The following is a 25,937-nucleotide window of genomic DNA, read 5'->3' as shown; positions in this document are numbered from 1 at the left end:
GTAAAGGTTTTAAGGACCTGCTGGCGCTCCTGGGGTCCCTAGGGCCTGGAGAGCCCAGACAGGGCTTCCCTGTGGCCCTAGCTGGCAGATGCAGCCTAGAGGTGTCCATTCTTGCCAGCAGGACACACAGGCCACAGTCAGGACTGCAGCATGCATGCAGGGATGGAGCAGGGGCCTGCTTGGCAGTGTCCTGGGCCAGAGGCCCAGGAAAGAGCAGGGAAGTCCTGCTGGACCACCCCTGGCCTCATCACCTGCCCTGATAGCCTCCCCAGCCTCTAAGGGGTCTCCCCGCTCCTTCTCTCCCCACCCCAACTGGTCTGAGGAATCTCACCAAGGTCCCCCCATTAGTGCCCCCATGAGCTGGACACCTGCCCCTGCAGGGGCACCCCAGACTCACAGCTGCTGTTCGCTCTGGAGCCTCTGGGCACCTCTTGCCTGTCGATCTCTTTCCTCTTCTGGGAAACTCTCCTGGCTGCCCTTCTCCACCCAGTCACCTTTTGTTCATTTGTGAGCCCAAGTAACTCCTTTGAGTCTCTCTCGACTTCTCCAGACAACTCTTCAAACCTCCCCTGTGGCTCACCTAGCATCTAGTCAATCCACAAATAAAGCAGGCACATGTTCCTGTGGAATCCTAACAATACCCTTCGGCCCCATTTTACAGATTTAGATACTGAGGTTCAGAATGGCTAAGTAGCTTTCCCAAACCATTCAGGGTGGAGAAGACTGGAAGGTCTCTTCCATCTGCTCCAGATCCCCCCAAAGGGGACACCTGGCATGGTGAGGTAGGGCCATGGTCGAGACCCCAGCCCCTGTTGACTGCCTAACACTCAGCCTGGCGATGGGTCCCAAGAACAAGGAGGATCCCCAGGTCCACAGAGCTTGTAGTTGTGTGCAGGGGGCCTCACTTAGGTCCCTAGAGCTGCAGAGGACAAGATGACGGCAGTGTCTCCCTCCCTCTCACCAGGGTGGACAGCCTGCCTTTCCAGTCTCATCCTTGGTCCCCGGTTTCCCTCCCTGGGTCTCTGCCAGCTCCAGGGGGCTCCATCTGTCCTGCTCCGTCCCTTGGTCTTGACCTCTCTCAGCCTCTGAGCCCATCCAGGATCTCTGGGTCTTCCCTTCTCCATCTCTCTCTGCCTCACTGTCTCCCTCCCGATGTCTTTGATGGTGTCTCTTCCTCTCCGTGTCTCTCTGCCTACTGTCTGTCTCTGTGTCTCTGTCTCTGTATCTGTCACTGTGCTTTCTTTCTGTGTCTCCCAAGTTCTGTCTCTTTTTCTCTCCCCCTCTCCCTGTCTCCATCTTCCTAAGTCTCTGTGTGTCTGTTTCTGGATCTGGGGAGAGCACCATCTCCCATGTGGTGTCCCCATCTCTGGTCCAACAACAGGCCTGCCTTCTAAACAGCAGGGGCGGGGGACCCCCGGGCATCATTCCGGGCCCTCTCCATCTGGGTGGCAGTGCTGACAGATGAGATAGCGATCAGGCTCAGCTCTGTCTGGGCCTGAGCAAGGGGCACAGTCAGGCTACGCGGGGGCGTCTGGGTGCCTGCAACGTTTGCAGGCTGCACGTCTGGGTTTGTGCGCAGGCCTTCCCCTGTGGGGTGGTCTGGGTGTGTGTCTGGGTCTACGCGAGCGTCTGAGCCTGTTTACGTCTGTCTGCAGCATCTGGCCTGTGTGTCTTTGGGAGGTGCTGTCTGGGTGTGAGCACCTTGGCCTGTGGTCTCTCTCCCGTGGGTGCCCTGAGAATGTACAGGTGGGGGACACATAAATGAGTCCCTGGGCATAACTGAAGCCACCATGTGTCTATGGACTGTCCACGGGCCAGGCCATCTGCTGACACCCTCCTGTAGTCATGACTGAGATAGGATCCCACTGCTCCATTGGACGGGTTGCAAAGTTGAGGCTCTTATCCCCTTTGCTTGAATGTATGACCACAGACCTAAGTGTCTGCTGGAGGTTGCCATCTGGGGTCTGGGTAGCTAACTGTGAGACTCCAGGCAAGTTAGCTAATCTTGTCAAGCCTCCTGAAGTCATTCAGCAAAAACTTATTGATCAGAACTAGATAAAACTAATCTCTAGTGTGAGAAGTCAGAATAGGAGCTACCTTGGAAAGGATTGACGGGGAGGGGGACCAAGGGAAACTTCCAGGTGCCGTAATGTATGGCCTATATCTTGATTTGGGTGATAGTTTCATGAATGTGTTACTTAGGAAAACATTAACTAGACTGTGTATTTTGGATGTGTGTATGTCAGTATATAAGTTTACCAAAAACTTACTAGGTTCTTACTATTTGCTAGACATTAAATAGCAATAATTTTGTGAGCATGTGTGTGTGTGTGTGTGTGTGTGTGTGTGTGTGTGTGTGCACTTTTAAAAAAGCACTTCAAAAAGTGATTCAGTCTAGGCTTTTAGCATCCCTGGCCCATCCGTGCCCCATTCCCTCCTTCCAACTTGTCCCAGCCATGATGGCAAAGGGAGGAGGGAGAGAGACCCCAGTCCTGGGCTGGATTGTCCCCCTCCCCAATCTTGCCTGCCTCTTTCCTCCCTCAAGGTGGTCATGATTTTTCCTCTGGATTTTGGTGAGCCACTGAGGCAAGTCGGTGGGTAACTGCAGCATCCAATGAGTCCTCCGCAGAAGGACTCAGAGTAGGAAACGAGGGGTGGAAGATGTCCTGACACCCCACCCACCTGGTTAGGGCATGCAGCAGTGCCAGGCAATGCCTGGATACACACATGCCTGCACTCCACCTGCAAAGTCCTCGTGTCCTGTCACCTGTCATTCAATAAAATGCAGAGCCCCTATCATATGCCACCCCTCAGCTATGCCCTGTAACATACCTCACTTTGCCCTCACTGCCAGTAAGGGTCGCCATCTTCATCTTCAAGCTGAGGAAACTGAGGCCCAAAGAGGGGAAATGACTGCCCTCCGCTCACACTGCTCAACAACAGAACTTGCAGCCTCCTCTGCCTGGTTCTAAGCTGCTGTCCTGTCTTCTCTTTGGTTCCCTTGGAGGCCCTAGTAAAGGTACAAAATCCATTTGCTTTTGCCCTCTTGGGAAGTTTTAAAATTCTGGGTCAATAGGAAAAGTGGGGCTTCAGCTACCCTTGGGTGACGGCCTTCCCTCCTCGGGGAAAAGGTGGCACATTTTTTCAGAAGGCCTCTACAATGGCCGGCCACACCTTCCCACCAGGAGCCATGAGGGCCTCTGACCTCCACAGGGAAAGCATCCAGGTGCTCACTGAATGTTTGAAGGAACAAATGAATGAATGAATGAATGGCACTTTGTTTACACACCCTCCACCTGAGCACATATCACAGAGTGTCAAGACTGGGCTGGGTTGTGGCTCAGTGGTACAGCACTCGCCTAGGGAAGTGTGAGGCACTGAGTTCGAGTCTTGGCACCACATAAAAATAAGTAAAATAAAGCTATTGTGTCCATGGACAACTAAAAATATATATATATTTTAAAAAGCATCAAGATTATCTCTTGTCTGTCTCTACTCTGAATTCCTTGAGAGTGACATCCAGTCCAAAGCCTGGCAGAGAGAAGGGGATCAAGCATATTTGATAAGACCCAGAATTTATCTTTAGGCTTCAGTAAAACTCTTCAGTCCTGTGAATGTCACCCACTCAATGGCGGCAGTACCAAATAGTTTCGATAAGTGGTTTTATTACTGGTTAGATTTTACAAATTCTGATATTCGAACAGACTTCCACCTTAAAATTCTAAAACAACAAAGCGACCGTTGGAGGGGATTTGATTTTTTTCCTTTTTTTTTTTTTTCCTTTTTTTCTTTTTTAGGACTATTCAAAGTAACAAACTTTTTTTTTTTGTTTTTTGTTTTTTGCTTTTTGTTTTTTACATGTTTGCTCTGGTCATAAATATACAGAGAGAAAAAGAGGGAGAGAAAAATGAACAAGTCATTCAAAGTATGGAGATAAAACAGTATTCCTAAGGCACGTGGCAGTCTTTGAAAATACAGAAGCTCTAGCCAACTTAAATTATTTGTTGTTTTTCCTCGCTCAGTCCACAAAACTGTACAGGGACACAAATGTTGTGTTGCGGATAGATCTTCCAAGTAATTCCTCAGTGCACACCACTGCTTTAGCCAGACGCAATTTTTTTTTCCTCTGTTTCCAGGCGAGATCCTAAAATGTGGTTAGTTAGTTGCTCAAAGCCTCTATTTTAAAATACACTTGGAATTCAACTAAAGATAATTTCTTTTTTAAAGAAATCGTGGGGCTGGGGGCCTCGAGTCATTAGAAAAGGTTGGTAAGAGTCGTTTGTGAGGGGCTGTGAGGCTCGTGGCCCTCCAGGTTGCCAGGCACAGAAGTTAAGACGGACGTCACAGTTGGCAGGGTGGGGCTAGTCAAGTCTGTGAGGGTGGTGGGCGTGCTGGAGGGGCTGAGCGAGGCGTTGGACAGCTCGGAGGCCGGCCCCGACGGCGTCCCGGTCTGCAGCGCCGCGTCCGCGCTCTTGTCCACGCCCGTGTTTTCCTGCCGTAAGAGGTTGCGCCTGAACTTGGCCCGGGCGTTCTGAAACCAGACCTGCGTGGGGCGACAGGGAAGAGCCGGTTAGGGGCAGGCGGCCCAGCTCTCCTGCTTCCGGAGACGCTAATCTGCCTTCTGCCGGGGGTTGGGGGGGGTCGAGAAAGTCAGGCGTGGCCATATTCTGTCCTTGATCAAAGAAAACTTTTCATTTTCTCCCCGGGGTTTTACTGAGTTTCTGTTTCTATTAGAAGGTTCCAGAACTGAGCTGCTGGCCACAATACTGATACTGACCTTGAAACGTCACTAGCCAAATGTGGCCGGTTTGTAGGTGTGAAGTACCACAGATTGGAAGATTTAGAATGGAAAAAAAAAAGAAAAGAAAAGAAAAGAAAGAAAAGGTGGAATATCTCAGAAATAATTTATTGATTTCATGTCAAAAGCGATAATATTTTGGACATAATGGGTTAAACAACATATAGTATTAAAATTACTTTTACCAATTTCTTTGTACTTCTTCAGTGTAACTGCTAGCAACTTTAAATATGTGGTTTATGTTGCATTTCTATTGAACACCAAACAAATCAATTTTTCTTTCTTTTCTTTTTTTTGGCAGCCTCTTAAACAGACAATAGATCCCACGGGTTCTTATGGGTACAATGTTTTAAGTGCCTCGTGGTCAGTCAGTCTGGGAATGAGACAAAAAATATGTAGAAATAAGCCAATAAGAATAAGTGGTCACTAAGAGGAAGAAAAGAGGCACCCACCCTACTCCCCACCTCAGGTGGAGGTGGATCCCTGTGGCAGAGTCAGGATGGTTGCCGGATTAAAGCAAAACCAAGGAGGTTGTAAGGTGCTGATCGCCCCTCCCATCCTGTCACATCCTGTCACATCCTCGGATCCGTTTGTGAGGGATGTGGGAAGGGTGCAGAGTGAGAACTCAGGGAGCGTGCTGTGGACAGCAGAGAGACAGAGCAGGGGTATACTTGAATTTCTCCTTGGGTATCTCCATACCCCCACCTTGCACCATCATGAAGACATACACAGGCCCCTCACCTGAACGCACACACAGAGCCCTGCTATACCCTGAGGACCATGCAGTGCTTTGGTTGTAAGCCCAGGAAATCTAGGCTGCTGTGGGGTGGGGGTTGTGCCTCCCAAAGAAAAACAGCCTGAAAGGCAGGGCCCCTGAACTTCCTCGAATGAGGAAACCCCGCCAGAAGCCTCCCCATAAAACCAAGGGCCTTGGGGAATTCTACAGACTCTAGGGTGTCCAGTTGCATATTTCCAGATGTGTCTGCATCTGTCTGTCTTCCCAGTGTCTCAGGCAGGGATGGGATGGGCTGACTCCTAGCTCCCCGCTTCCTTTGGGACCACCCCCGCTGCAGGGGCCTGTGGCCTCAAGCTTCCCTTTCTGGTCCTCAGACACAATTTGGGCTCAATTTAGAAGCAGAGTCACAGTCTTTAAGTAAAGAGAGAGATGTGGACCCTGTGAAGTGAGGGAGAAAGCTCCTGCCCCAGCAGGCTGGGTCTTCCCAGGGAAAAGCACCTTTTCCCTGGCTCTCTGTCCAAAGGAAGCCCATCGCCCCCTCCAGGGACTTGCAGATGAGCTCAGTGTGTCTAAGACCACCCTCCATATACTCTTCTTGGGGTAGAGAGGTCCTTCCCTGGCAAGCTGTAGAATCTGCAGGGATGAGACTCTGTATCTGTCTGATCCAGGGACTGGCTGATGGAGAAAAGGAATAGAGAAAGCCGCCAGAGGCTTCAGAGAGAGGACACAACTTCCCCAAATACACACGCAGGTCTGCTGTGAGAAAGGCAGACCTGCGTGTGTCTTGGTATCACCCTGGCCATCTTCTTGGCCTGTGTACCAGTGACCCATGAGAAGGAGCAGGCAACCTGAGGCTGGGGGTGGTACAGAGCTCATCCTTCAGGGGCTCTAAGACCCTGGGAAGGTCTGCAACCAGTTAGCTGCCAGCTGTTGGCTATTTCTCAGGCATTGCCTGTAACAGTGCATCTGTAAACAATGTCACCGTCCTCCACAACTGCCTGCTCCGCTTACAGGATCCGAGGTGCGGAAATCCCGTAGAAGAAAATCCAGCGACTCAACTAAAAGTCAGGTGGCACTGGGGTTTTGTGTTGGGCTTTTTTTTTTTTTCTCCTTAAGCAGAGCTTCGCTAGTTTCTCTCCTAGATAAATTTCAGATTATCCCCTCCCAGTTGGGTGTAGCAACACATGCCTATAATCCCAAATTTTGGAGGCTGAGACAGGAGAACTGCAAGTTCAAGGCCAGCCTCAGCAACTTAGCCAGACCCTGTCTCGAAATAAAAAAAGTGTGTGTGTGTGGCTCAGTGGCAGAGGGCTGCTGGGTTCAATCCCCAGTGACACACCCACAGAAAGTCCCTTCCCAAGAGGTTGTTGGTTCAGCGACCCTGTTCAAATCATCTTCATGACCCCAGGCATATGGCAAAGTTATCATGATTAAGAATCAGTACTAGGAGTTAAGTGAATGGTGCTGCTAACGTGTGTGCCTTTTTCGCTGCATGAGGCACTGTGCTACCATGTACATCACAGCTTACCCCTGTGATAAACCAAGTAGGTGGGTTCTATTATTATTCTCAATTTAAAGATTTAAAATCCAGACAGGTTCAGAGAGGTGAAGTCACTTGCCAAAGGCCACAGAGAGGTTAAGCTGAGCTTGGACTCCAGTACTGTTTGCCATAAAAAGTACCCATCCTCTCTGCCTTGTGACCCTGAGGAAGCCAGCAAGTAAATGAGTGAACTTCTGAGAGGCAACCAGGGGCAGTGGAAAGAGCCCTGGGTGTAGCTTCCATTCCTGGCTGGGCCACCGACTAGAACATGAGCGTGGGCTGGCCCCCTTACCTCCGGTTCTGCCTCAGTTTCCCTGCTCGTACAGAAAGAAGGCTGGGCCACACCACATGATTTCTATGGCTTCCAGGGGTAGCTGCAAGCGACAGGGATGATCTACTCCATCCCCCCATCCCCACCCCCTCTTCTTAAACGGACAGCTCTCTCTATACATCTTCCTCACACTCTGCTAACAACAAGGCCAAGTTCAGGCACAAAATCATCAGGACACCACTAAGGCCAGGCAGAGTGTGTCCACCTGGCACGGAGAGGGGCCCCCAAGAAGTCCTGAGTGGATGAAGCAGTGCCCAGGAGCTGCTGTAAAATGTTTTGCCTCACAAACCTCCTTCCCCAGAGTTCTTTCATCAAGAAGGCCAGAGGGACATCCAGAGCACCCAGAAAAGCACCTCCCGTGACACTCAGGAAACCAGCCAAAGATGAAAGTTCCCTGCCCCACAATGTCCATCATGGCATTTTTAAATCACATTCGACTGATGGCCACAGCTGAAGTGTCCGACCATTTGGGGCAAAGAGAAGTCATGACACAGCTGCTCCAGGAAACCACGGGGTGAATGTGGTAACTGTTATGTAAGGAAAAAAGGACAAAAAATCATGTCCTCTGCTACAGTGATTCTAAAGAAAATCATGATGGCCAATACCATTTACTTGCTAACTGCCAGGCACTATCTTAGCAAAGTTCTAAGCCGTTTACTAGTACGGCTTCTTCATCTTTACAACAATCCTATGAAGGAGGTTCACATGTTATTGCCAGTTTACATATGTGGTCACTCAGGCTTGGTCAGTGAGAGGCAGAACTGAGACACGGACCGGTGGCTGGGTTCTTGCCCTTGACCCCTGCTTAACCTCTAAATTACACACTTGAATAATTGGACACTTTCCCCCTATTTTTCTGACCTGTCTGTATGGCAGTTCTGTCATTTTGTAAACTTTTTAAAAAAAGTTTTCTTTAAGGAACCAAAAGTATGAGCACTGAACTAGAAATTGGGAGTCCTCAGTTCCAGCCCCAGGTTTTTAACTACTTTGCTGTGAGGCCTTGGGCAAGTCACGCCACCTCTCTGGGTCTTGTTTTTCTCTCCTTTAAAATGAGAAGTTCAGGTCAAATCATCCATGAAATGCCAGCCAGCCATGACTGCATCTGCCACTCCTCACCGTCCTGCATAAATGGCAGGCAAGACAATGAACATTTCACAGGTGGGAAAACGGAGGCTCAAAGAGATGAGATAACTGGCCCCAGTTAAAACCTCACCTCCTCCTCCAGGAAGCCTTCCCTATCACCTTCACTGGCTCAGGGCCTGTGTTACACACACTCGCTGCAACTGCATTTTTTTTTTCTAGCACTTCAATTCTTTTTCCCAAGAATTAAATATTCAATCCCACAATATTTAATAAATAATATAAATAATAAGTATTATGAAATAAATAATAAAATAATACATGATATAAAATAAAGAGTTCTGTAGTCAAATAAATTTTGGGAAATATTAGATTAGACAAAATCAAGTCTTGCCAGGTACAGTGGCATATGCCTGTATTCCCAGCAACTCAGAAGGCTGAAGCAAGAGGATCACAAGTTGGAGGCCAGTCACTCAGCAAGACCCTCCTTCAGCAACTTAGAAAGACCTGCCTTAAAATAAGAAATTTAAAAAAAAAAAAAAAAAAAACTAGGGCTATAGCTCAGTGGTAAAGTACCCTTGGGTTCAATTCCTAATATCAAAATTGAGTCTATTCAAGATTTCTCCCCAGCTGCTCAGGAGGCTGAGGCAAGAGGATCACAAATTCAAAGCCAGCCTCAGCAACTTAGCGAGGGCCTAAGCAACTCAGTGAGCCCCTGTCTCTAAATAAAATACAAAAAAAGGACTGGGGATGTAGGTCAGTGGTTGAGCACCCCTGTATTCACTCCCCAGTACAAAAAAAAAAAAAAAAAGATTTCTCAATGATTTCTCAATGCCTGTGTTAATGCTAACATGCTCCAAAAGAAAAACACAGTTTTTAGCACTTCTCAGACTTATTTCATCCTGGAATAATTTAAAAGATGCTTTTATTATAAGATATTCCAAAATAAAGAGTTTAGTCTGGTCACCATTTCAATTATTTACATTCCTTGCTACACATCCCCCTCCAGACGTAGGTTCCAGCAGGGACTTGTTCACTGTCCTGGTCACGGCTGAATTCTCAGTGCCTCACACCCCACCTGGCATGTGGCAGGAAAGTCAGTCTATCCAGGTCACATGCTAGTGAAGAGAGAACTAGTGTTCTCAGCTCCTGCGTTTTCTCACAAGTTAATGATGACGAACCAGTCATCTGAAGAATTTTTTTTATGTATATATGTCAACTTTTTGGTGCTGGAGTGGAACCCAGGGCCCACAAGTACTCACTACATACTCTACCACGAGCTACACCCCCAGCCCCTGAAGAATGTTTTTTTTGTTTTATTTTTGTGTTCTGGGGATTGAACCCCAGAATTCTAAACAAGTTTTTTGTTTGTTTGTTTTTGAGAGAGGGTCTCCTAAGTTTCTAAGGCTGGTCTTGAACTTGCGATCCTTTTGCCTCAGCCTCTGCAGTAGCTGGGATTACAGGCATGCACTACCATAGCCAGCATGAAGAACTGTCCTTGGTAAAAATATATTTCCAAGTCACACCAGGAATCCCTAAAGAGACCCTACCCACCCGAATCAATGAGCCCATTACCCCCTCGCCAAGCCAAAGGCATCTGAATGTCCTGCCTTCCTCTTCCCCAGGGAGAGAAGCAGCTGTGTGCTGAGAAACAGTGTCTACACATTTGCAAGGTTTAACTTCATAACAGAACTCTGTCCAGGGGCCACTCTGTCTCCCCATCATCTGTCCACTGATGGAGAGTGAGGGTTATGGCAGTCATGCTGCTGCTAATGACAAATTTGAGCACCCTTCATGCAGTGAGAACTTTTCCACCTATTCCTTCTTCCCACCAAGACATAGTCTACCATCTTGATGGGGCTCATGCATTAGATTCAGTAATTGTCTAGAACCACCCACACCCTGTGAAAGAACACCTAGTGTGTGCCAGCCAGCACCACGCTGGAGTCTTCCCTCCTCACGGTCAGACTCCTCCAGGTAGAAACTAATTTCACGGATAAGCAATCAGGTTCAGAGAAGAACTGAAGTACCCAAATTACATTGCTGGTCATCAGAGAGGATTTGAACCAGTCCTTTACCTTCCACAGCCATGCTGCCAAGTGCCTCGCCCCAAACTGCTTCTATCCCAGATCTCCCAGATGTCCCAGCAAGCAATCAGGACAACTGGGAACAAGTCCCACCCTGCCAACACCTGCTCCTATAACCTAGAGCAAGTCACTTCATGCTGCTAGGTCTTAAGCTTCTCAGCTGTAAAACAGGCAGGAAAACGTTAAGGTGAGGCAGGTGCGTGGCTAGAAAGATGCTTTGAAAACGGATGCATAACCCCAAGCAGTTATGCTGTTAGGGAACACTAAGGATTTGTGCAGGATATAGGCCCCAATGATACCGGTTCAATATTCAGAGAAGAACTATGACCATTGGTCAGACAAGCCTGGATCCAGTTCAGCTACTTATACTAGCAAAGTATGACTGAGCAAATAGAAATTGGTCTGACCTCAATGTTCTCATCTGTACAGTGGGAGAAGAGGGATCATGATTCTTGACAGGTAGGTGGATAGTCTCTCCTCTGCCCTCCCCCAGAAGCTGCTGCCACCCCCCAACACACACACACACACACACACAACCAATGACGCTAAGAGGAAACGGATTTATGGGAGTCTATGCTTAATATGTGAATTTATTCAGAGCCAGGAAAAGTTCATTCCCAGAGCCCAGTGCCAATAGATGTGTATTCAGATGGAAGAATGAAATAACTATGCTAAAAATTTCATTTGTTTGTAGTTCAGGGGAACCAAGTCTCTTGCCTCCCCAAGACCAGCACAGACTCAACTATAGGTTCTGTCTATTTCACTTAATCTGGATAGCTGGGCAGAGGTTGGAGCCCTACTGCTGGTCTTTACAGATGAGACAATTATGGCTCAGAGAGGGTAACTCATTTATTCAAGACACACAGCCAGTGAACTGAGTCCACATCTTCCTGAGTCCAGCTCTGCTTGAGTCCTAGTCCCTCCCACCTCCACCCCCAACCCCACCAAACACTTCACAGGACATCTAGAAACGGGAGGAAAGAAGTATCCTACTAACCTGGGAAAAGGCGGCAACCCCCGCCCCCCCCCCGCCCCCGTCTTCAGTCCAAACTCGCCCAGGGCTGAAGGGCAGGGGCGCCAACGAGGGTCTCTGACCTAACCCCAAGAAGGTAAAGTCCAAAGGAAATGCACGAGGTGGGGACCCAAGACCGCACCAGTGAAGCAGTGCCCGCCACCCGCTGGAGAGCCCGGGCAGTGGAACTAGGGGCAAAACGCACCCAGCGCGAGGGGCGGGCCCAGAGAGGCGCATCAGCCTCCCATTGGCTGGCCCTTGCATCCCTGGCTACCTCGCCCAGTCCCACCAGCCCAGCCGCCCCCGACCCTCTTGGAGAACAGGGCCCCTGCGTCCGGACTTCCGGTTCAGATTTCAACCCACCAGACCATCATCCCACAAAAGTTTTGTTTTGTTTGCTGACAGACTCGCAGGAACTTTCTTAGGGTTGCTGTTGTGCAGTCCCGCAGATTTATCAGTCACTGTCACCCCCTCGATGTCACTTCAAGCCCTCAAGCCCAAGACCAGGAGTTGAAAGGTGGGTCAGACTGGCAGAACTGGAATCCCAGTGCCTCTCCTTTTAGGACAGTGGTCAGCTCACCATGTCTCTTGCATAGCTAGCACTACAAACACATTTCCTAAAGAATGAATCTGTTAAACTTGTAGAAAAGGAGGTATTCTCCTTCCTTCTAGATGCAGACACTGAAGTCTAGCAACCAGAAGGATCATTCTTATAAGTTAATACCAATTAATTAATCTTAATGTGATTATTAGCTACCATCCATTGAGTGGCAGTATCAGGCATTGCCGTCGACACTGACATGATCTCCGTGGCTCCTCCAATAACCCCGTAGCATGATCTCTTGCGTCCATTTCACATATGAGGAAACTGAGGCTCAGAAGAGTTAAGCAACCTGCTCAGGACCATGAAATGAGTGAGCAGAGGAGCAGAAGAATTGAGAATTGGTGAGCCAAAGCTGTCACAAGATTGGGTCACCCAGGAGCCTGAGAGCATCCACTCCCACCCCCAGACTAGTATTCTTTGGTGAAAGTTCTAGATCCTGTCTATCAAGAAAGCATCTTCACATACAAATGCAACTGGGCTCCTCTCACCACACCCAGCCACTTCCTCCAATCCCCTAGGGACAGACCCCACCAGGCAAGTCCCCCACTCACCTAGGGGATCTACCCATACACCAGGATAATATGAAACCTTTTGGGAGAGTCTGGGAGTCAGCAATAAAAGAGAAGGAGATAAGCTAAGAGAGATGCCAGAAGAAAAAGGAGGAAGAGGGGAGTGAGACAGAGGCAAAAACAAAGAGAGGAAAGGCTGGTGGGAGGGAGCTAGGAGCTATCTCCTGGGATGGATGTCCTGGGAGAAGCAGCAAAGGAGGCTCCGGATTGATCTGAAATGTGAGCCTTTTATAAGGTGAGCATGTCTGAGTGTTCCTTGAGTAATAAATGTAACTACAAATTGTTTACAAGAAAGAAAAGAGAACAAGTATGGAGACGGGACAGAGGGTCACACACAGAACTGAGAGGTGAAAACAGAGAAGACGGTAAAGTTAGAAAAAAAATATTGAAATTCAGAGTCAGACTGAAGAGATGAAGAAAGAGAAAGAGAAAGGCGGACAAAGGGGTGGAAGGCTCAAGGTTCACGGCCCCGTGAGTTTCCACCCAAAGGCTGTGACGGCCTCAGACGCCCTCACCCCTACCCCGGCTGACCTGGAGGACCCGCTTGGTGAGGCCGGTCTTTTGCGCGAGCTGCTTCAAGTCCTTGGCGTCGGGATTGTGGTTAATGGCAAAGTAAGACTTCATGGTCCGAAGCTGGTGGTGCTTGAAGGAGGTGCGCATGCGCTTCGTCTTCTGGCTGCTCGGGTATGGCTGGTCGCGGTCCAGGTGCTCGGCGTCGTTCTCATTGCAGCTCAGCGCTGGGGAAGGGACGCCAGAGGTGGCAGGTGAATTTCCTGACCCTGCTCACATGGCCAATGCCAAGTCCACACCCTCCGGACCCATTGCCAAACGTTTCTATCCTGGAAACCGCCCTGTGTGCACACACCACGCTGAGATCGGGATATGAACCCCATTTTACAGATGGAGACAATGAAGTTCTGAGACCGTAACCTGTCCAGGATCACTGTGCTAAGGAACGCAGGATTCAATCCCAACTCTGGGAGAATCCAAATACCATTCTGAGCCATCGTGTTACAGTAATAGCAGCAGCAGCGGCAGCAGCAGTAACAGCTACCACTTGTTGATGGCTTATTGGACTCCAGATGATGTGCTGAAGAGCTTTACATGCACATTTCCATTGGATCCTTAAAACAATCCTATGAGCCATAGGTAGTATTTTTCACTTTTTACAGATGTTGAAACTGAGGCTCAGAAAGGGAAGTCATCTGACTGTGGACACAGCAGCACAGATCACGGGCCCACTCTCTTCCTGTTTCCCTGGTACTTTTCAAGGAAAGGGGAAAAAAAAAAAAAAAGGCTATCACCAGTCTCCCCCTACAGTGTCTGGCACTGGCACCCAGGAGTCACTACTGACAAACTCACTTTCATTTTGCTTTTATCAGTTCACACACCCCAAAGTACTGAGCCACCCTGGGCCTTGGGCACTGGGTCTAAGATTGGAAATTGCATTTTATAGTTTAATCTTCACTACTGCCTGATGAGGTGGTTATTTCCTAGTTTTACAAATGGAGCAAACGAGGCTCAGGGAAGTTAAGGGATCCATAGCCGTCTCACAGAGAGAGTGGTAGAGTTCTTACTGAAAAGAAAAAGAAGATGAAGGAAGAAATTAACATGTGTCAGATACCTACCTTGTGCTTTGGCTTTACATACGTCATTGTACCATCACCACTGTTAAGAGAGGTAGCTACTACTGTTCCCATTTCAGAGATGAAGAAACCAACCACAAAGGAAATGAAACCATTTGCACTGGTAATGACTGAGCCCGGATTCAACACTGTGTCCTCCCTGCTTCCTTCCACCACACCACAAAGGGAGACAGAATGAACCTTGACTCTCTAGGCAGGGTCCTACCTAGGGTGAGGGGCCTGAGTAGAATCTTGAACCTCACAAAGTTGCTCAGCAACCTAGCAGCTGATGAGAACACTGGAATCTGTCTCAAGATTCTCTCATCACACATCGAGTCATCACACCCTTAGGGTCTTGTTTTGGGGAAAGTCTCCTAGGAGGTTCAAATTCAGTCCTACTAAAGTAGGGATCTAGGAAGATATCTTTAGCAAGTAAAAGTACAAATTGCCTAGTTTTAATTTGAACTTCAGATATAAATTTACTGAAAAATGACCCAAATGTGTGGGACATACCTACACTAGAATTTTATTTGCTGTTTATCTAAAGTTCAAATACTGCACAGGACACATCTGTGCTCAAAATGCAAATGTTACATGGGATACACATATAATAAAAATTGTTATCTAAAATTCAAATATTGCATGGGATATATTTACATAAAAAAATGTATCCACTGTTTACACAAAATTCCAATTTAACTGGATGCCCTGTGTTTCATCAGGCAACACTACCTAGGAAGTACTCTTGCACCCTTGGTGACCTCCCCCTCCCCATAGCAGGTGGGGGATAGCCTCTTGCAGAAAGTATTTGCAGAATAAAGATCTTGCCCCTAATGTTGGAGTTGTCTGCTAGGGGGGACACCATCTCAGGGTCCCTTTCCACATGAATCTAGGCATCAAGGTCCTCCATCCACCAGAGTCCTGTGTTGCCGCCAGTGGCACCCAGAGTGAAAAATTTAAAGGGGATCAGAGCATGACTCTGAATCCCATCTTGGGGAACTGCACGCTGAACCTGCTAAGGGGATCAACCCTTCTCTTTCTCCCAGTCCCCAGCTCCACCCGGGTGAGCTAGGCCTCCCCACGGGGGATCTCTGGGCCCATCCCACCGCCCAGCCCCCACCTGGGCCTCTCTGCTGTTAATGAGCTCCGTGGGGACCCCGGCGCCCTGTGGGCCCAAGAGATGTGCCCTGAGTGCGGCCTATGTGGGGGAAGGTGGTTCGGGGGAGGGAAACAGAAAGAGCAGAGTGAGAAGAAAACAAGCGGAAAGACAGAATGGAGAGAAAGAAAAGAAGAGGGGGTAGGGAGGGAGATGGGCAGAGAGGAAAGAGGGAAAAGCGATGTAGATGGGAGAACCCAAAAGGGACAGCTAGAAAAGAAGAAAAGAAGGAAAAGAAAAAAGAAAGACACTGTCAGAGCCGGAGGGGAAAGAGTTCTGGAAATAAGGGAAAATGTGTGGTGCTGGATGAGGGTGGCCGAATTCAATCCCAGGACTCAAAGAGACGGGTCCTGCGAGGAAGGACTTTTGCCAAGCGGGGAGTGAGCAAAGGGACAGGAGAGAAGAGAGGAGGGGAGGGAAGGAGTGGTCCCAGGTAGCCAGGCGGAGGCCGGCCAGCGGTGGGGACAGGGGGCTGCGCTGGGGAAGGAAGGGTGGCCAGGGAGGCGGCTGTGGGGACAGGTTTGGCCGGAGCCCCTGAACCCTCACTGCCGTCCCCAGTGCCCAGAGCCAGCTTGAGATTCCCCAAGATCGGATCGGGGAGGAGCGAGGGGCCGCGGGGAGGGGGAGGACCCAGGCTTTCGCTCTCCTTTTTTTTTTTTTTTTTTTTTTTTTTTCTCTCAATTAGGCCGATTCAATGGAGCTAAAGAGCTCGTAAAATCATGAATAATTTACTCGTGATCTGTTATTAACCCATCGGGTTTCGAGCTCTTGTCGCTGGGACTGAACCTGTAATCAAATCTGACTTCGCCTCATTTTACTAAAGACGAGATTGTAGGTTCAATTGTCTAAATAATGGATTGGAATCGAATCAGTAATTACGCCGCCAGGCACACACACACAAAGCTGGGGCTGGGGGAGGCCGGCGTCCGGCCGGTCCGCACCCGACTCCCGCCGCCCTGCTTGCGAACCCCGGCGCAAAGTGCTCGCCGGGCACCGCCGGCTCGGCCTCGTCCGGCACCCCCGCTCAGGCCTGGGGGAGGTTTCAGTTCCGCCTGGGCGGCCGGGGCAGCGAGCTCCGACCTGAGGGGCCGCGGGAGGAGGGCGGTCGTGGCCCCCGCCCCGGAAGGACTTTCCGGGACCCTGTGGCCGCGGCCCCAGCTGCCCTTCCCTAAGCCGAGGGCCGGGCGCACTCACGGCGCCCCTTCCCCACTAGGCCCCCAGCTCACCGCCCTCGGCGGGACCGTCCCTCAGAACTACGGGCTTTGCAAGAAATCCTTGCGGCTGGGCCCCTGGATGTGGGACACTTAAACAAACAAGCTGGTGTCCTCACAGTCAGAAGCATGCACTCACACGCACGCAGACACTTGCCGCACCCTCCAGGGTCCCCGCTTGCCAATCCCAGCTGCCCCAGGCCCAGACTGCGGCCATTTCTCTTCTGCCAGCACCGGGAAGAAGGAGAGGGGGCGGAAGCCAGACCTGAGGAGGCCTGACTGGGTCCCGAGAGGACCAGGAGTCACCCTTTATCCCCAACCTTGTTTCGGGAGTCCCAAATAAGCCAGCCGCACCGCACCGCTGCAGCGCATAGTGCCGTTCCTCCCAGAACTGGGAGCCCAAGCCAAGGCCAGAGACCCGCGCAAGGGAACAGAAGACTAGGAGAGAGAGGCAGACAGACACCGAGAGAGACACGGAGAGAAAGGGGACTGAGAGAACAGAAGGAAGAGGGAAGCCAAAGAGAAAATGCGATGGCTGAGTGAGGGGTCTCTTATAGAAAGGCGTCAGCTCCCCTGAAATTCAGCCTTCAGCCTCATCTCCCTGTAGCCTCCCGGGGGAAGGCAAAGACTGAGCAGCAAAAAGCAAAAATAAATCTCTAAACCTCTACCCTGTTTCTGCACAATTCCATGCAGGGTGCCAAACCTGCATGTCCGGGAAAACATTAAATCACTTCCCAGCCACCAGGTGCCCTGGAGCCGGTTCTCGGGGTTACTTCCCAAGGATGCTGATCCCACCTGATGACTAGAGGCACCCTGGTTTTAGGAGACATGGCCTGGACTGGATTTGGTCTTTATTTTCCGGATGGTGGGAGATGAGGGATGAAAGTTCTAGGGAATGGCATCTGAAGTAGTGCCTTCAACAAATATTAAACCCGCTGAACCTACCACCTCTTCACCATTTACCAAATCGGAGGCTGCATTCCCTACCCCCAGCTCGGCTCCACGATTCTCTAACAAGCAATTTCGTTGGAGCGAAAAGAGACTCACTCCACTTGCCCCTCATTTTCTCCCTAGCCGGTTCAGACTCTTTACAATCAAAATAACTCTGACGCTTTCCCCACCGCGGCCCTCCACACAGTCTTGGGTTTGTTTTGGTTTTGCCCCCCGCCCCCCCCCACACACACTTGTGTATTACATTAAGGGGAAAAGGAGGAAGAAAACAAAAATCTCCGAATCCGATTCTGTCGCAAACGAAAGAAAGAAAATAATTGCAAATAAACTCTAGTTCGGAAGCCCGGAGAGTCATAAACCTTTGCGGCCCTGCAGACTTTGCGCAGATGTTGGCCGTTCAATTTGTCGGGTCTCAGAACGTCCGCAGCTGTCCAGAGCTGGGAGGACGCGGGAGGGGGCAGAGCTCCTCCCGGAAAGGCCCAAGGTTCAAAGATGCCGGAAATGCGAAATGAGCCCCGCACCCCACCCCCGCGCGAGGCCAGGCCTGCCTCGGGTCTCATCCCCGGCGCCGGCTTCCAAGGGTCGGCGCCCTCACCCCAGCAGGCGCCGGGAACTCGGAGCAAGAGCTCGGGAAGACCTCTGAGACCTGGCCATGCAGAAGGATCAGCCCGGCACAAGGACCCGCGGTCCTTAATAAAGACCTCAGAGCCGGAGTTCCCAAGCCTGCTGCACTCAGGACATTTCACGCGATCCGACCGCACGCCAGGCCCCGGCTTGGCGCCCCCAGCCACCGCCTACCCTTTCTCTTGGGACCCTAGCTGCACTGCCTCGCTTTCCAGCTGCCCCAGCTCCCCGCCCTTGGACGCGTCAACCCAGAGCCTGTTTGGTGTCGGCGCCGCCTTGCTTTCTCTATTCCTATACTTTCTGCCCAGCAAGGCTGGAGAGAGTCCTAATAAAAAAGCCGCCTCCAAAAACCAATTTCTCCGCGATGGGGTCCTGCACCTGGGGCAGCAAGTACTAACGCACCCTCTCCTACCGCTCCAGCCCAGGACCCACCGGCTGAAGCCCAGGGGAGCTAATATCCCTTCTCAGGACGTCTGGTGCTTAAGGCCTGGGAAGCTAAGGGCCAGGGTACCTTCTTTATGCCTGACACACAGAGATTCACTCCAGCTCCTGGCTGTTGTCGCCACGCACTTTCCCCAACCCGACGGGGGCGCTCCGTGCGCCTTGCACTCACCAGCATTGTAGGCTGCCAGATCCGCCCCAGGACCAGGGCTCTTGCGCTTCCTAGGTCGCCCCTTCTGCACGGTGCCCACGCCATTGTAGTAAGGAAGACCCAAAGGGTTGGCCCCTGCGGCGCCCAGCCCAGCACTCTTGGCAGCGGCTGCTGCAGCCGCTGCCGCCGCCACGTCGGCGTGGTTGAAGTGCGCGGGGTACTCGCCCTGCAGGAGCGCCTCGAAGTGCAAGCGGCAGTAGACCAGGCTGTCCTTCATGCCGAAGTGGTCGCCGGTGGTCAACATCTTGTTACACGTGGTGCACGTGAAGCAGTTGAGATGGTAAACCAAGTCCCGAGCACGCATCACCATTTCCGAGGCCGAGATGCCCAGGTGGCAGCGGGCGCAGCGCTGCACAGAGAACCGCCTGTAGGGACCATGGAAGGAGGGGTTGTGGGGACAAATGGTTGGGTAACCCCCCCACATCCCTCCTCCAGGTGCCGCTGTGCTGCTGGGGAAAATCCCCTCCTCAAGATGGACAATCCGGCCTTCATTTGGAGGATGGGGGAAGAGGGAACTAGATTTTGACCCAGGCCTAATCCTATCCTGAAATAGTTTCCCTTAACCATTTTCAGCCTACCAGAGCTTCTACTTTACCCAGTCTGAGCAAGCCCAAGAAAGCCTTCTTCACTTGCAAGCTGGGAGAAACTACCCCACCTACCTACCCCTTCCTCAACCTTTGCCCCTGCCCTCCAGACCAGCTCCTGGGAATCCTTTGTAATTTGTAAGAAATACAGAGACAGGGAAAGAGAGACAAAGACACATAGAGGGAATATAAACAGACCCTAACCCTAAGCTAGGAGAGGAGAAGCAGGAACCGTGGAGCCTCTTGGACCTTGGAGCCTCTTCATGATTATGGCTCACTGGTCAGTCTTAGCTCCCATCTCTCCAAAAGATCAAGAAGCACACTCACTTCCCAAGCTCTTCCTCCAACTTTATTCCAGCCAACCAAGGCTGCCTGGGTTTGAGGGTGTCTATTTCTATTCCCTCGGGCAGGCCCAAGAAACTTCAAGTGGAGAGGGATGGAAGGACCCCCACCCAAGCTTATTTATGATCTAAGCGCAGAGGGGAGGACAGTTTCTGATTTTTTCTGGCCTCTACACTTCGTGAATCTTCCCAAGAGCCTCCCAAATTGCTGCTTTAAAATGTCACCAGGTTCATGCTGGTTTGGAAAAGGGAGGTCCTTGAGAAGGGTAACCTCTGCTGGGACTGGAGGGAGAAGAGAGGGACAAGATTGGGCCTCAGATGGGGAGGGGCCTGAAGGCCGGCGGTTCCTGGTGGGGGGCTACCTGTAGTAGTCTTCCTTGCAGTAGATGCTTCCGTCCTTGCTGAAACAGGTGAGCTCCGACTCCAGGTTGAGTTTGCACTCACAGCACTTGAGGCAGCGCATGTGCCACTGCTTGTCCACCGCCAGCAGGTAGTAGCGGTCAGAGATCTTGCCCCCGCAGCCCGCGCACAGCGCGGCGCGGTCACTGCTGATGGACGGCATGGTCTGCGAAGGGAGGAAGGCGGGAGACCGCCGCGTCTGCGTCAGCCTGTGGCCAGGCCGCCACCAAAAAATCAAGCACCCGCTGCTCCCTCGGTGGCCCCAGCCGGCCCTGAACGCATAGAGAGCTGCCTGGGCGAGCAGCTGCTTCCTCCAGCCCAAAGGCCCAAATCCCTGTGGCTAAGGGTCAGGCCCATCCGCCCAGCTCTCGGCTGCCACGGACCCAAGCCCTGGACTCCTGGTCTAGGTGATTCTCCGGCCTTATGTCTCCTGCATCCTGTCCCTCTGCCCTTTCCCCAGAAAAATTCCCGCTGGTTAGAAAGTGGGACAGTCGCAGCTATTCCACTCAAGCCCTCCAAGAGCTTTCTACAAACTTTCTTAAAAGAAGCCACTGTCTGGGCCCCAGAAATGGAGTAAGGTGACCATTAAAAGTCACCCTTCACACAGACTTCACTTCAGAAAGGCGGCAGAATTCCTGGCCTCCAGCCCCGGTGATCTCTGGATCCTCAGACCAAAGGTTTAGGCCAGGGCAGGTCGGGCAACTAACTTCTGTCTCCTTTGCCACACCAGCTGGACCCTCTTGAGTCTTGGGAGATGGTCAGTGGGGTTCAAGGGGGTCCTCAAAGTCCCTGGGTGCAGGACAGGCCCAAATCAAACTCATTCCTAGCCGTACTGAAGAGGTGGGAAGGTTTAACCGGGGAAAAAGGGCTCAGAGACCGGGAGGCCACTGGCTGCCGCTCTTAATCTCGGAGCAGAAAAGCTTCGCCAATGCTCCCCACCTCCTCGGTCTCTAAAGGTCACTTCTAGGCCCGCTGCTTGGGCAGCGTCTGCTCGTCTGCCCCCGGGGAGGTCTGAGGCCAGGGACTGGCTATTTGGGGCTGAGCTGGCGGAGCCAGGTGTAGAGATCCAAATGTAGTCTCCTTCCGCGACAGCCAGGCCAGAGCCTGAACTCCCGAGCCCTGGCCTGGGCAAGACCAGCCGGCCAGGGACGCGGGGACACCATCAACGAAAAGTGCTGGCCCAGAAGACTTCAGCCCCTGAAACTGTGCTAGCAAGGGAGCCCCAGCTGCCGGGAGACTAGAAGTGACTCAAAACGGCTGGAACCCCAGGGCTCCCTCCCGGCTGATTCGCCCTTCTCGGGAGGCGCGGGCAGCGGCGCCAGCAGCCTGAGCGGAGTGGTAGAAGAGAGCCGAAGCACCCCGCGAGGGGAAAAGGGAGCCGCCCCGGACGCTGGAAGGACCTCGCTTCACTTCGGGAGAAACACTCTCCTCTACCCTCCGGTTCCGAGATTTTGTTTCCCTCCTCCGCCCCAGCAGCCGGGTTTCCCCCGATTCTGGAGCTACCGGCCTTGCATACTCTCCGAGGATCCCCAGCGCTCAGTCCCGTGCGGCACGAAGGACTCTCCCCAAACTTCGGGGAGCAGAGGCGCTGACCGGCCCGGCCGGGTCCCAGCTCTCAGCCCCGATTCCACAGCCGCGCGCCTACCGTCTCTGTGTCGCCGCGGTCGATGGCGGAGCTGATGGCGGGAGCCTCGCTCTTGGCCCTGCGGTCCATCTCGTCGATGACCCCGTGCACCTCGGGGCCCGACAAACTGTGGAACAGCATCGCGGCGGGACCGGCGGGGCCGGGGGCGCGGCTCCTCAGAGGAAGGGCTTGCCCCCTACCTCAGCTGCCTGGCGCTCCGGGCGCTAACGGGCCCTATGCATCGCCACCGCGGCCCCGGCCCCGCCCGAGCTCGGCTGCGCCCCCAGGCCGGGCTCCGGGTCCCGGGCGCCCGCGGGCCAGGACGCCTCCCGCCGAGGCGTGGGGGCAGCTACATCGCGGGGCGCCTGGGCGGCGGCGCCAAAGCCAGGGTCACAAGGGCACGGGTCGAGGGGGGGCGGGAGACGAGGGCAGAGGTCGGCGCCCGCCCCGGGCGCTTTCACGCCGCGGGCATCGCCCGCCCAGCTTCCGCGCCCAGGGCGCAAAACAGGGGCGCAAACTCTGCTCCAGGTGGCGACGGCTGCAGTCGGGGTTTACCCAGGAACAGCTAGGTGCTCGCGGCGGCCAAGCTGCCTGAACCCTTCTCTCCCTGGGGTGTGCCCCCTGCCCAAGGCGACCCTCTTGGGCGCTGAGTCGGCGACTGGAGTAAGGGTTTCTCCGAAGCCAGCGAGCCGAGCCGAGCCACCGGGAGAATTGAAGAGGAGGAGGAGGAAGAGGAGGAGGAGGAGGAGGCGGAGGAGGAGGTGGAGGAGGAGAAAAAGGAGGAGGAGCAGAGTGGGAGGAGGAGCCGCCGGCCGCGGGCCCAGCCGCGCGCAATGCTCTCCAAGCGCGCGCCGAGCCCAGCCCCGGCTCTGCAGTCCGCGCCAGCGCAAGCCTCCGCGCCTTTTCTACAGCCGCGCCTGACATCACGTCCTGCTGCCGTGCCATTGGCCGCTGGGCGCCCCAGGCCTTGGCAGCGCGTGCTCCGGGAAGGCGGGAGACCCGAGAGGGAGGGGTGAGGCGAGAGGAGGAGAGCAGAGCCTAGATGGTGGGAGCTGGTGGGCGAGGCTGGAGGAGGAGGCGGGAGGGAGGGAGGGAGGAGGGAGAGCGCGGGGTTTGGAATTTTTAAGCTACGAACAGTTTCCTGCGATTTCTTCGGGAAGGAAAATTAAACCCTCTCCCTTCGCCGTCTCCATCCTAAGAAGGCGCAGCCAGAGGATGCTCGAGGAGTTCTCACTCCGATCTCCCCTTGGCCTCAGGCACTGTCTGGGGAGGCTGGAGAAGGCCGGCCTGAGGCAGAGTTGCGAGAGCCTTCAGCCGCTTCCCGCCGAGCTCGGCCTGCGTCCCGGGCTCCCTGCCGCGGGCGGCCGGCGGTGCAGGCCTCCGGGGGACCCAGCTGAGCCCTAAAGGCCAGAGCAGCAGGGAGCTGTGACTCCCGGGGAGGGGGCCAGCCAGCATATTCTTGCTCCAAGTAAGCTAGGGCCCAATATACGGTCAAGCGTGTAGTTCTTTCTCCCTCTTCTCGGTCTCTCTCCAGCCCGGAAGAGTGGGGCGAGCATGGCTTTAAGAACTCAGAGAAGCAAAGAGTTCGAATCCTACCTCTGCCATTTACATGCAGTGTAATCTTAGGCGAGAGACTTAACTTCCCTTAGCTTGTTTCTGACCTTTTCAAGGAAACACAAGAAGATCCCTCTACTGGGTGTGGTGAAGGAAAGAGATCATGGACATAAAATGTCTGGAGCGTAGTAGGCAGTCAGTCCCCAAATTCTTTAATCATTCAATCCCTCTTTCCCTTCTCCTATTAAATACTTTCTCACTCCAAGATACATTTGGCATCAGTGAGGTTCTTAAAGACGACAGGCCCATGCTCTGCCTCTTGGGTACACCATGCCACCCACCCTGGTGACATAAGAGTCCACCCAGTCACCTGGCTGCACCACTTCACCACGGACTAACAACTTAGGCTTTGGGATAAATCCTAACTGCCGGCCTCAGCCTCTAGACTCGGGCTCAACCTAAAGTCTCTTGAGGAATTGAGGGTAACACCCAGGTATCCAGTGAAGTGGGAATTAGGAAATACAAAGTGATTGTAGAGAAACACCAAATATGCAAGTCAGTTACTGAGTCCTATCTCCTGGGTCCGTTTGTTTTGCAGGTTAGGGGTTTCAGTCTGAGGTGACCTGCTTGCCAGGACAGTAAAGACAGTAAGGGGAAAGGATCTCTGAGTTTATCTTACAAGGTGCAGAGTTGAAGTAGCACTGAAGTCATACTTTCTACATACAAAACTTTCACACATAAATACACGTATGCTTGTAACGCCCAAGCACATGCACATGTGTGCAAATGTACATAATCATTTCTTTTGACAAAATCCAGTCAGCATGAATTTGTCTTTGTTAGCAAAACCACGGCCAGCACTAATGTAGAGCTAAGGTCTACACATGCTTATCATGTAAGTGTCCAGCGCCGGCCAGGAGGAAGCATCTGGAAGGCGGCATGTTAAAACTACACTTGCCTGCTTGGGCAATCTCACTTAAATCCCTCAGTGTGCTCCCAGGAGGCTATGTTTGCGTATGGCAAAAACTCTTGAAGTTACAAGTATATGTGTACAGGCTGCACATGCACAGATGCCCCAACGAGAGGGAAGGACCATAAATTCAAAGGCGCGCGTGCGCGCGAGTTCACACAAACGTGTGCTTGAGCGCCTGCACACGGCCCGCGCCCAGGCACGCGGACGCCTACACGAATACACAGACATGTTGTACTGAGGCATCTGGGACAATTTCTTTCAAAGAAAGTGGGGAAGGAAAATCTAATCTGGGAGTCGCCAGGGTTCATCTGGAGGTCGCGCAAGGAGAAAAAAATTATAACGATGCTGGAGTTTTCGTCCTTGGTGCTGGCTGGATACAATACGTTTTCGAGAACTCCAGGGGCTGCCTTAGGAGCTGGAGGGGTTGTCCACAGTAACTCTTGCCGAGGGCTTCACAAGAAACGTGGAAACACACTTTGCAGCTCTTCGCTTCCCCCCATACAAGATTCCGTCGCCACCTCTTGGACGAGCTACCCCCTTCCATCCCTGGATTGACCCTAAATTCCCGGGCCGTCAAGATTCCCGGCCCGTGCGCTCCTCTGTCTCTCTACTACAGTCTGGGACGCGCTCGGGGCCCGTAAGAAGCTCCAGCTCCTCTCCCGCCGCTGGGCACCCTGGCTCCCGGGTTCAGAGGCCCTTAACTTTGCTAATCTCCCCCAGTTGCAGGGGGGCGTCGCGCAACCGCTGAATCCTGTCCTCAGAGACTAAATGAGGAGAGGAACAGGCTGTAAACACATATCCTGACACGTTAATGACATTTATACCGTGCGAGAAGCCGCGGCCAAGGGAAAGCAGGGGGTGGGGAGGAGCGGGCACCGACAGGTAAATGGAACATTCGCAGGCACCGGAAACCTCAGCCCTCGTCCCCTCCCCCCTGACAGGGGGAAAGAATCCCTAAGTCCCCCGAACCTGCCTTTTGTGGGAGGTGACAGGTGAACGGAATTCAGGTCTGGCCACTGTTGCCGCTGCCTACCTCCCTACCATCTGCTTCCTCGCAGAGAAGCAGACCCGGCGCATAATGAGGTAGCAGCCTCCAGCCGGCCACCGTGACTAACTCAGAACAAAAGCGCTCCCTCCACGCCTCCTCCAACAAAGGGGCCACCAGCCCCGGCGCTCCCCGAAGGCTGCGGGTCTCCCGGCTGCCGGCTGCGGAGCTGCCGCGCGCAAACTTCTCGGGGCTCCCGGGGCTGCCGGCGCCACCGAGCCGGGGCCGCGGAGGGAGGAAGCGTAAGCTGCCCGGAGAAAGTGAGGCCAGGCCGGGAGGGGGGAGCGGGGGAGGGCGCGGGGGAGCCGCGGAAGGAGGGTGATTGATCAGCGCGCTGTTCCCGGCGCTCTGTCCCGTTATTAGAGGCGGCCAAAGCAGGGCCACGCAATAACCTCGGAATCGCCAACTAATTGACGCTGCAGGCAACTACTTCATTGTGCG

At 52.7% G+C, this 25,937-nt stretch overlaps 1 protein-coding gene across 2 annotated transcripts in view; it reads right to left on the bottom strand.

The window, feature by feature from the left end:
- Positions 1–3,645: 3,645 nt before the first annotated feature.
- Positions 3,646–25,937, bottom strand: part of LHX2 (LIM homeobox 2) — a 30,963-nt gene continuing 8,671 nt past the window's right edge. Inside the window, exons 1-5 of one of the 2 annotated variants that reach the window (XM_079112893.1) lie at positions 21,946–22,785; positions 20,264–20,466; positions 18,938–19,341; positions 13,289–13,494; positions 3,646–4,543 (exon numbers count right to left, since the gene is read on the bottom strand). In XM_079112893.1, the coding sequence (XP_078969019.1) occupies positions 4,256–4,543; positions 13,289–13,494; positions 18,938–19,341; positions 20,264–20,466; positions 21,946–22,065 (1,221 nt within the window). In that variant the 5' untranslated portion in view covers positions 22,066–22,785 and the 3' untranslated portion in view covers positions 3,646–4,255. Of the gene's footprint in view, positions 4,544–13,288; positions 13,495–18,937; positions 19,342–20,263; positions 20,467–21,945; positions 22,786–25,937 lie in introns of those variants that run through there. The other variant, XM_079112894.1, reaches the window with a different exon arrangement.

The sequence above is a fragment of the Sciurus vulgaris genome (genome assembly GCF_902686455.1).
Source record: "Sciurus vulgaris genome assembly, chromosome: 15".
NCBI classification, from domain to species: Eukaryota; Metazoa; Chordata; class Mammalia; order Rodentia; family Sciuridae; genus Sciurus; species Sciurus vulgaris.
The sequence above is the reverse complement of the archived record's forward strand: the minus strand, read 5'-3'. Positions and strand labels throughout refer to the sequence as shown.